General features: G+C 34.0%; 2 protein-coding genes across 7 annotated transcripts; one reads left to right on the top strand and one right to left on the bottom strand.

Annotated features, from left to right (window-relative positions):
* The first annotated feature begins 258 nt into the window (after positions 1-258).
* LOC105804450 (syntaxin-132) lies at positions 259-5,034 on the top strand. Of its 4 annotated transcripts, none has more exons than XR_008190732.1 (13): positions 259-557; positions 1,148-1,249; positions 1,428-1,484; positions 1,995-2,043; positions 2,253-2,341; positions 2,438-2,511; positions 3,213-3,255; positions 3,350-3,410; positions 3,501-3,526; positions 3,607-3,684; positions 4,009-4,089; positions 4,370-4,542; positions 4,642-4,725. XR_008190732.1 is itself a non-coding variant. In XM_012637081.2 (13 exons), exons 1-13 carry the CDS (start codon positions 540-542, stop codon positions 4,825-4,827), a joined length of 930 nt encoding a protein of 309 aa, XP_012492535.1. In that variant the 5' UTR covers positions 259-539; the 3' UTR covers positions 4,828-5,034. The 4 variants fall into 4 exon arrangements, 3 of the variants coding, with proteins under 3 accessions (XP_012492535.1, XP_052479269.1, XP_052479268.1); XM_012637081.2 differs by having other exon boundaries at positions 4,477-4,542; positions 4,642-5,034; XM_052623309.1 differs by having other exon boundaries at positions 4,373-4,785.
* Positions 5,035-5,311: 277 nt separating this feature from the next.
* Positions 5,312-10,682, bottom strand: LOC105804449 (protein EMBRYO SAC DEVELOPMENT ARREST 30). 3 transcript variants are annotated; one of them, XM_012637078.2, is made up of 11 exons: positions 10,330-10,682; positions 9,994-10,214; positions 9,779-9,863; positions 9,097-9,167; positions 8,928-9,016; positions 8,601-8,844; positions 8,292-8,404; positions 7,998-8,088; positions 7,730-7,858; positions 6,422-6,975; positions 5,312-6,268 (listed from the first exon to the last, which is right to left on the bottom strand). In XM_012637078.2, exons 2-11 carry the CDS (start codon positions 10,156-10,158, stop codon positions 5,842-5,844), a joined length of 1,968 nt encoding a protein of 655 aa, XP_012492532.1. In that variant the 5' UTR covers positions 10,159-10,214; positions 10,330-10,682; the 3' UTR covers positions 5,312-5,841. The 3 variants fall into 3 exon arrangements, with proteins under 3 accessions (XP_012492532.1, XP_012492533.1, XP_052480534.1); XM_012637079.2 differs by lacking the exon at positions 9,097-9,167 and having other exon boundaries at positions 8,928-8,961; positions 10,330-10,681; XM_052624574.1 differs by lacking the exon at positions 10,330-10,682 and having other exon boundaries at positions 9,779-9,855; positions 9,994-10,167.
* Positions 10,683-11,245: the final 563 nt, after the last annotated feature.

The raw sequence follows: 11,245 nt of genomic DNA, 5'->3' as shown, positions 1-11,245 counted from the left end.
AGTTAAAAAGAATCATTTTCAGACAAGGAAAATCAAAGTTTCGAGTTTCCGCGGACCTAACTCTAAAAGAGAAAGAATGTTCCTCATCTGAAACCGTGTCTAATCAACAATGGCCGTTAATCATCCATCAAACGAGGGACCTACAAATTTCAACGCCTATGATTAAATAAATTTCCTACAATTCACCGTACTTGATAATCTGTCTCCACGCTTTTTTAAAGTTTGCTTTTGCCATTCTTCTGAAACGGATCCCCACCTCTTTTGTTTCTCCCTTTTCTCTCTTAAAAATTCACAGGGAAAATAAAAGAAAAAAAAAGTTGAAACCCTAAAATTTAAAAAAAGACCTGGTTTTTTTAAATGTAAAAAAAAAACCAGGTCTTATCAACAATTATAATAGTTATTGTGTTATTATTAATTAATATTAATATTAATTAATCACATTTTATATTTAATATGTTTTTAATAATTTCGTTTTAGCTTTCTCCATTTTTTGGTTTCTTCTCTTTGAAGCTTCGTTGAGTCTTGTTCATCTTTCCACAATGAACAACCTTTTAACGGTAACATTTTGCAATTTTCGAATTGTTGCTACTTATTATTTGTTTGCCTGTGTTGGTTTTTGTTTCGATTTAAGTTTTTCTTTATTATTTTTATTGATGAGGATAGCTGCATTTTGTATATTTTATTTGGATCCTGATTAAAAAAAAGAAATTTAATGTTATTGGGAAATGATTGTCAGGAGACTAGTGAGCTCATTTTTCTTATAAGACGAAGGTTAATAGAAATTGCTGTTAATTCAGTAGGAATTGAATCAATTTAGAAGTTTATCAAGCTAATTAATTAGTTAGTCTTAGGTATTGAAAACTAGATCAAAAGAACTTATAACTTAAGCTTGTAAAGGAATGTAATCAGCATTCGTTGAATTTAAAAGGAAAAAAACTAAGCATGAACTTGTGTTATATAATTTTTAAATTTTGTGTGGATAGAAAAATGTTTTTAGGTATAATTAAGATATTTTCAGATGGCTCTCTTTGTAAATTCTTGGTCTGTTTAGAATAAGCAGATGAGCTTGTCTGCTTTGAATTATGCTTTAGTAATTTTTATCTTGGCTTGGTATAAACTAGTTGCACTCGTGCTCTATTTCTTGCAGGAGTCCTGTGAAATCCCTAGAGGTGGATCCCAAGGTAGAGATGTCGAGTTAGGAGCTCCAATGAACTCTGGAGAACTCTGTCTTCAAGAATTCTTTGTAAAGGTGCTATAGACTTCTTGATGTAATAACTATCCTCTGTAAGCTAAGCAGCAATATATTGGATTCGTAACTGCAATTGCAACTTTTCTTCGTGTTCATCTCTTTAGGCGGAATTAAATTTCTTTATGGCATAAGCTATGGCTTGAATCACTGATCTCATACTATGTTTTGTCTTTTCCAGGTTCAAGAGATAGATAAACAATATGAGAAGCTGGATAAGCTACTCAAAATGCTTCAGGTATCTTATTTAATATATTTCCCGATTCCTTGTATGATACCAAAGCTTCAAGATATCTGTCTTCAATATTTTGCTTACTAGTATGAATTTTAGGAATTGTTGGATGTAATTCATCTAAAACTGACTGAAACCTTGAGGATTCCTCAGTTTTTAAGACTGATATGGAAGAAGAGCAAAAATTTTGGCTTGGATCTTTCCTGAGCTTTGACATTACTTAATCTTTCACCCCTTCCTGATTTTAAGGTTTGTTCAGCTTTAGTATTGTTTTTATGATTTTCAAGACTGCAGTGTGAAAGCACTAGCATCCCGCTCTCTCTAGAGCCATAAAACCTATAGTGAAGAAATCTATTTAGGTTGCTAAATTCCAAGTTTTTCCATTTAGTGTTTCATGAATCCAAGGCCAAGATACATACTTGCTGGATGATTTGTGAGTGATGAATCTTGTGAGCGACATCATTGGCTATTGATTAAGATGTTCGGATGCCATTTTCATTCAAATATTTTATGCAGGATGCACATGAGGAATCAAGGACAGTAACTAAGGCTCCTGCCATGAAATGTAAGCAATATTCTGTTTCATGCTTCTCTTACATTCATAGTTCAGTGAAAGTTGCAGGGAAAACAAATGATGAGGTCTGTGCTTGTATCTTTTCATTTATCACTTTGATGTTGAGAATATATAAAATAAAAGCCTATTCTTAATTAACTGAATTTTGGTTACCCTGTTTTGAACTTAAAGCTCATGATGGATGCTATTATCATCTGTAGCTATCAAACAGCGAATGGAGAAAGACATTGATGAAGTTTTAAGAGTTGCTCGATTTATAAAGGGGAAAATTGATGAACTGGATAAAGATGTAAGACTAATTACTGCTTTTATTTTGTTTATTGCTGCCTGCTTGATTTATCATTTCTTTATTTTTTTAGTTTTTTCTTTTTTTGATTTTGTACAGAATTTAGCCAATAGGCAGAAGCGTGGATGCAGAAAGGGATCAGGTGTTGACCGGTCAAGGGTTGCAACAACTCTGTAATATACCATCCTTTTTGTTATTTTATTTTAGTCCCTTTTAATACATGATCGAAACTGTTATGAGTACTTGTAATGTGGATCTAAAATATGATAAGCAGAAGTCAGTTTATTTGGCTTTTGCTGCCATGATTAGTTTGATGAAATCTGACACAGGTTCTAAGGATCCATGACTGCTTACTATTTTGTTGATACTTAAAAAATGAAATGATTGGTTCTACTTAATTTCTCACAACGCGTATGACTGGTGGTAGTATAAATTGTTATTTCATTTTATTTGTTAAACATACTAGAAGTATAAAACAAAAAACTAAAATTTAATTGTATTCATTGCTGGAGCAGCAGAGCTATAATGGCAAAGCTTTCCATAATGTTGGAACATGTGTTGTTAGCATATTATATTGAAAGCCTTTTTATGGCTTTTGTTGGAAGTAACTTATAGATTGAATGTAGTCTTCAGTTCCTGAAGCTTGTTTTTGTGCCATATTTCTTTATGATTACACTTGTCATGGTGTTTCAAATAGTCGCTACATCTGGTTCATGATTATGGCTGTATAAGAAAGAGCAGTGACTGTTTCTTAACTTGTAGTTTAATATAGTCCAACATATTAATGATTTCGATTCTATACCCTCCAAGTCCAGTCCTAAAGAAGAAAAGAAGCTATGAATTTGACCCCATAACAGCCATGTTTTTGCTGCAGTGCCGTGAAAAAGAAGTTGAAAGACAAAATGGCTGAGTTTCAGGTAGGTCAGATTTCAATACTTTAAGATGTTATTTGTTGAACCGGTATTTCCTGTTTTCTTAGCCTTACTAAGTTCTTCCTACATGCTATTGCAGATTCTTAAGGAGAGAATCCAGCAAGAGTACCGAGAGGTTATTGAGCGACGTGTTTTCACAGGTTAAGATGTTCACCTGATACTTATTAATTGCTACAATATTGCATGATATGCAGCTAATATTTATCTGCACTGATTATTATGATTTCCAGTGACGGGCACAAGGCCAGATGAAGAGGTATGATAAGCTTCACTCCTTGTATTATGAATAACTCTCTATCCTGTTCAGAGCATGTCTGATTGTTGCACATGGTACAGACAATTGACAGATTGATAGATACTGGAGATAGCGAACAAATATTCCAGAAAGCAATTCAGCAGCAAGGGCGAGGCCAGGTTTGTCTTACTTTTCCTTATTTCTTCCTTTACTAATATAGCTTCTTACTTCAGCAATTTCACAAAGATAATACTTGTTGTTCATCTCCAGAGCCTTCTTTTGTTTTGTGGAATTTATTGGAAGGATAATGATTTATACTATTATAAGAGTTACAAAATCAAACTTTCATTTAACAGCTTGAGGACTGATTTTCAGTATTCTCTTGTATGCCATCTCATGTTGCAGTGACACAATCCATGTTGGACTTAGTTGGACTGTGTTTTGGTGGAATATAAGTGACTAGAAATTGGTTATGGCTAAATTAAATTTGGGTGCGTTTGCAGATCATGAGCACTGTGTCCGAAATTCAAGAGCGCCATGATGCAGTGAAAGATATGGAGAAAAAGCTTCTTGATTTACAGCAGGTACTTAATCAGCTTGTTGCCTTGAGGGGCATTGATTTCATCAAAATAATAATAAAAATTTGGGACTATGCCTGTACTTGCAAAAAAAGAATCTTAATAGTCATATTCATAGGCGTTTTTGCTTTTAATGTCATGGTAAAAAGCATATAAACTACCTATACGGACTATCCTTGTCCTATGTGTGTATGCGGGTTTATTATCAGATCTTTTGAATTTGTGGTTGTTTTGAAGCGATTCCCTTCGGATATGTTTTAAATATGTACAGTTGTTCAATATGTAGCAGATGCATGAAAATACAGATCACCATAGGACTGAAGTTGCATTGAAGATCACATATGGCAGAGGACGTATTTTTGGAATACATTATTAGTAATGTTCCTTATGCAGGTATTTTTGGATATGGCGGTTCTGGTTAACGCACAAGGAGACATGCTAGACAACATAGAAACGCAGGTAGCCGAACCCTTCCATAGAATCTTTGATCAAAGACATGAGCAATCTAGATAATCCTTAGAAGAACCTTCTTTCCCCTTGCCATTTCGAAATTTCCAGGTCTCGAATGCAGTTGATCACGTGCAGTCGGGGCATAAGGTGTTGGTAAAGGCGAGGGAGAAACAGAAGAGCAACAGGAAGTGGAGGTGCATTGCAGTTATACTCGTTCTCATAATTTTTGTAATTATTGCACTTGCTGTGCTCAAGCCCTGGAACAGCAAAAAAGAAAAAGAAAAAGGTGCTTAGATTGTGTTGTGTGCAATTAATTTGTTTGTATGTATGTATGTATGTGTGTGTGTATGTATGTATGTAAATATATGTGTGAATTGGGTCAATGATCTTTGGTCAACATTGCAGCCCCATTTCTCTTTGTTGGTTGATAAATTTGAAAATTTTATATAATATTCTTTTGATATAAAAATAGAATATAATGTTATGGTATTGATTGATTTATATAGAGATATGTTTTAATAATGGAAATGTATTGAAAGTTGTCAAAATATTGATTGAATTAATTGATAGAACTTGTATATTTTGTTGGATATTAGCATCAATAGTTAAAATAGAGGAAGTAAATTATTTATATTTGTCCTATCAAAATGTTGGAAAAACAATTCCAATGATTAAAATTTTATATTAAATTGATTTTATTTTAAACTTAAAGCATTGAACTTAAAATGATTAAAAAGCTCATGTGTTATAACTTGAAATGAAACTAAATTTACTTCAATTCTCAGCAACCCAATTCTTTTAATCTTTAATCACCATATAAATAATAATAATAAAATTCAATTAATCCATAATAAAAGAATGATCATAACAATACAAATTTACACTTTTAACAATAAAAAAAGGGCACAACAGGAAATGTTGCACCATTTCAAAGATCACAAAGGATTTCAGCTTCTGAAGGAGAAAAGAATCTTTTTTTTTTTTTTTGACACAGGCTGTAATTCATCACTGCATATCCAATCTTTCCACTGTTCTTATGTTAGAAAACTTTGATGTGTAAGCCATATAAATAAAATCTTTGGTTTTCTATGACTGGATAACTTTGAAAGAATCTACTCAAAAAGACAAAATTTGACTACCTTATTTGTCTCAAAATATTATACGGGAACTATGAAATGAAAGAATGGTTTCGGTTGTTACCCCCCGAGTCACGAAAATTTTCATTCCGGACGAATTTCACCATATGCTCAATTCCGCCAGGTGGTGCTATAGAGAGGAAATTGCTTATCTACTCATCTGTAAATCCATTTAGTCATTAGGATCCCATTCTTCATCATGATCAATCGTAGAAGTCAAGCTAGTCGTGAAATCAGGGCCATTGCGTTCTTGCTGTTCGACCACATCATTATCATCTTCAGCTGATTCAACGTCGTCATTTCGTACCCCTACAGCCTCAGCTGACTGCATCCATATGGGGCACTCATGTTCATCTCCATATAAAACCCTCCCGTCTTTGCCTTCTGTTTGTTTTGTGAGTTCGAGAGAAGAAATTCTACAAGAGCATTCAGGAAGTGGATGCGATAGGAAAGAGTTTGGCTTTGACAACAGCGATTGCCGGATGAGGCCTTCTTCGCTCAAACTTTTGTTGAGATGTTCCTTGACAGAGAGTGTCCAGTCATGCTTGGGATGGTACATATTACCACGGGTAATGTCAAAAAGCGCAGCAATAGTTTTCCTGTCCGAACAAAATACAAAGGATGGTGTTACAGGAAAATTGTGCAACTTACGAAATTCTTCTCTCTTACCATTAAAGGAAAAAAGAATAAGGGGGATAAAATACTGCTTTAATTAATTCAAAAATATTAATGAATGCATCTGCATATCAAACCTGTCTGGTCGATAAGTTCTAGAAGAAGCCCTCTCGTACAACCTCTGTCCCATAACCAATCCTGAGAAATCTGGCCATCCACTACCATCGTTGTTAAAACCAGGAAAGAATGCATCTGCTTCCACAGATATTATATAATCAAGGGCATCCCAAAGTAACCGGTGAGCTTGCATCCTAAGATCCCTTGGTGAAGGGTTTGGTTCTTTGTCTGTCTCAGTAATCCAGCCATACCAGCCTTCTTTTTCATGTGGATATATGCGCCTCTCAGGAGGTGGAGGAAGGGGCCGGGGCCGTGGACCAGCCCTGCTCCACTCTTCTTTAATTTCCGACTCACTTTTAGGACGAGGTAGTTGAAAAATATCAGAAGGAAGAGGTGTTTCAGGACCAACCAAATCAGACAACTCCGTCTTGCTGCACAACGAAGTCCGATCTACTAGGTTTGCAAACATAGCACGTAGAGGGATCAGAAGACGTTGACCACCAAAAGTTTGAGAACCTGCCAAGTATATAATTGTTTTAGAAGGATAGCCCATTGCACGAAGAAGAAGTCCAACCTGCAAAAATTAGGGAATAGGCAAATATAAGTGAAGAATATCACTAACATCCTTATGTCTTCTCGATGACGGACTACCTTAAGCCCTTTTTAGGCTATACTTTGAAAAAGGTTAGATTAGATTTCCTATTTCATTAAGGTAATGTGTTACAATAGTATTTGATCATTCGAATCAATTTGTTTCCAACTTGTTCTCTATTTCCACCCCTCTCGTTTTCTCTCCTGGTTTCCCATCTCTTTCAGTCCTGTTTTTTCTCACCATTGTATTTTTCCAGCCCTACATAGCGTTTATCATCACCGAATATGTATGTGGTTCCAAGGCTGTTGCCACATATGCTAATAAAGCGAAAGATTACAACCAATTAGCACTTCTCTGTTTCAAAGCTGTTTCCCTCATTTTTAGCAGCGCTAGCTTAGAGCTTTCTTAAGTGGTTACTGAGTCTTTGCTAATCACCATTTTTTCGAAACAAATTAGAATTCAGAACCAATAAAAGAATGCATTAGAATCCGCATTTTATCATAGTCCGCTCTCGTTATTAGGAGAACCAATAAAAACTTAAACAATATTTATTGGGAAAAAAAACCCTCAATAATTAGTGCATATAAACCTTGATATTTAATTTTCAATCAGAAGAACTTCAAAACGGAGAGAAACAAGAAATTGTTGGGACTATCAAGGAATAGTACACAAATAAACACATACAAAGCATTAGCATGACCCAGGACTGCAACAGTGAATTCAATTTGTAGCATACCTCTTCAGGCATGAGAGGACACGAACCATTTTCTCTCTGCAAGTGTGAGTCAACATTTAGTTCGTCACTAACAATCCCTTGCCTGATCATCTGTGCCCTTCGGTATTGTATAAGTTCTGTATGAACATCCTACAACAAACACCAACTTTAAAGATGAACGAAAAATGCAGAGAGTTGGACAAATATGTCAATCAAATGCTTCAAAAGAAAAGATGCAACCTAGGCTAGACAACAAGGATGGTGGAAAGAAGAGGTGTAAACAGCAGACCTGGAAAAGTTCAGCACAGCCATGATATGCCAAGGTATCCCTTACTAAACCAGGATGATATGATAAGAACGGTTGTCCCCACGCTCGTAGCCTGCAGGAAGGTTACAAAGCTCGGATTCATCAAAAGCAGGCATTCAATATTTGTGTGATTATAGTTCCAGACATGTTACCAAGCAAAAGACAAGAAGCACAAGGAATCAGATAAATCTCGAGCTCAATGGATCAGTTTCATGTATTTTACACTCGCAGTCTCATTTCTTAAGGCTTTAGCAAAAAGGCAAATGAAAATTTTACCTCTCTACCATCTGTCGACCAAGGGTCTGAATTTCAGAACGAAACTGGAGTGCATGAAAAGCAACCCTGCATCTAAGCCTCTGAAACTCGGACATACTAGGTGGAAGAATCGACTGAAAGGTGTAACGTTACTGCTTTAATATTAATCTTATATATTGACATATAATCAGAAAGCATGAAAATCACCAGAAACAGTGAACATTTTTCAAAAAACAAATATTTAACGTATACACATCATGCTTGCTTGAACCCTTTTTTTTCGCAGTTCTGATACATATGTTTATGTACAATTATAAGACTTTCATCTACCTGTAGGCATCCTCCTTCTGTAATAATCAACCCAACAACCTTGGCTTTCTTTAAGTTTGGTAATATTTCCTTGATGTAAAAATTTGGAGAAGCTGAATTTTTGGGCTTGAAAATAGGGAACTCATTGCTTCTTCTTGCAGCCTTCAAATGCTCAGGCAGGCTTTTTACGATATTCACATCATTTTTAAGTGAGGCAATGAATTGCTCCTCGTCATAAAGATAGGAGAAACTCTTGAATTTATAACTGTATAATAGCGAAAGGGGATAAGAATATATATATCATATTGGGCCTAAAAATGAATAACAAAAATCAGTAAGTGACTATACCTGATTTGTTTTGAACGAGTGCTTTCTTGTATCTCTGGAATTACAAGAGTAGCATTTAGAAGCCTGGATATGGTGACAAGATCACATATCTAAAAATTTAACAAAAATGTTATGAACGGCCAACAAAGTATAGTACTAAGATAACTTTAGCGGATCTAATAGATCATACCGAAGATCTTATCTTCTCAAATCCACCAAAGATTTTTGCAAAGATGAAACCATTAGTATTTTCATTCGGAACTGTTAAAAGAGAGATGATCAGTCACTAACAGACCAAACAAATTATCAAGCAACAAGGACATAAAAAACAGATTAGATGGACTTTTCTCCAGATAGTTCTTTTCAGACTACACGTATCGTAGAAAATCTCAATCTTTCCTTGTTCTTATAGGAAACCTATTAACAGTTCATAGTTAGCAACTCTTTAGACTGCCTGCCTCTATTACATACCAGTTTTATCAGGCTTAAACAAACTACAATAAATGTAATCTGTATCTTTCATCTTTATCATCAAAACAAAACTCCTCATTCACGTTTAAATATTGACAGTGCTATGACATTCTTGAAACTTCAGCTATCATCATCATCTTTCCATCTTTTTTCAATTGATCACGAATTTCCATTCAGATATCGATTCAGGCAATGTGATACTTAAGAATGTGCTAAAAATATGATCCAAAGTGCAAGTTCTAGTTAGATTGTCATCACCAAGATACATCCATCATTATTCCATTCCAAAATCGTATCAATTGAACAAAGCTACTCAATGAAATAGATGGGAATGTTAAGTTAAATATTGGCAGTAAATAAGCATAAATACATAATTACGAGGTTTAAGCAAAATCCATTACCAGGATAGCTGTTTCTTGGGTTTGCATATGGCTGCAAAGACGCCAAAGACCTGACAGTACCCCATAGTCTCTTATTTCTGATGACCTTTCATCAACATATAAGAACAAAATAAAGATCATCAAATCAACATTATTACATGCAAACAATTGAAGATAGAACATTTAAAATCTGAATCCAAATCCGCAAAAAGAAAAAAAAAAAAAAAAGAACTTACAGGCGATACAATGTTAGGAAAATCATGGCTTAAAGCATCTTTTGCGCTATACTGGATTAAATTCATACTTGAAAACTTTGTCATTGAAAGATGAGCCACCATTGATCCCAATGATAAAGTCAAAACTAATAATGCAACCCATTTAATCTTGGATTTGAACACCATCTTAGCTCATAAAAGAAAGTTACTTGTTGGATGTTGAATTTAACACCCAATTCCCCCTATTGTCCAAAAATCCAATAAACATATCAACCTTCCAAATTTAAAAGGACACTCAAACAAATCAAACAAAAGTATAATATAAAAATAAATAAAAAAACTACACCTTTTAGTTACCTGGAATGTAGTATAAGCTCCCAGTGAAGAGAACCCAATTCTCGAAATCCAAGATTTAAACTCTCTTTTTTTCCCTTTGATTTGTACAGGAAAATAGAGAACTGGAAATGGGTAGTGTTCAAATCTGAAAAAGAAACAAAGGATCTAAGGCTAAACTTGAAGGACCCAGATTAAGATTTAAAACAGATTTGTCTCTTTGGAAAGGGAAACTAAAAAAAATGGGAAATTCCAGGAAAGTGACAAAAGAGAAAAATAAATAAATAAAATGTAAGGAGGGTTAAGTGGTATATACGGAAGCGTAAATCAGAAAGGAAGGTCGTTGTTTTTGATAATTGGGGGTGTCAGCGAAGTGTGAAAGCAACAGAAGAGAGGAATAGAAGTGATTCAAGTGGTATCTTTTACTAGAGGAAGTACCAACCAAATCTATTCTTTAACCCCCTTCTTTTTTGTCTTTTTTTCTCAGTTCTTCACTTTTAAATTTTTATAGAAAAATGGGTAAAAAAGTTTTTGAGTGTATTACGATTAATTTATTTAATTATTTTTAAAAGTTTGACAAAAAAACTATTACAAACAAAAAGTTTATGAGTTTGAAAATCAGGTGTTTTAAAATAACATAAATAAATAATAAAATATATTATTTAAAATTAATTAATAATAACACATAAAATATTTACAACCCTAAAATTAAAAAATTAGATTAAAATGTGAGTAAATCAAACTTTAAACACATAAATAAATCAGATTAAGAATATTAAATGAATGCAATTATTTATAATGGTGTTATCACCGATCCTAAGTTGGTATTGAGTTAATTAGTGATACCAACTTAATCAACAACATTATTAATAATAGATTTTATCACATCCACGATATAGGTGAGTGGACATGTTTTATATTAAAACATATATTTCTAAAA

This window comes from Gossypium raimondii, chromosome 11 (assembly GCF_025698545.1).
Source record: "Gossypium raimondii isolate GPD5lz chromosome 11, ASM2569854v1, whole genome shotgun sequence".
NCBI lineage: Eukaryota > Viridiplantae > Streptophyta > Magnoliopsida > Malvales > Malvaceae > Gossypium > Gossypium raimondii.
Note: the sequence above shows the minus strand (reverse complement) of the source record. Positions and strands in the feature narration are given on the sequence as shown.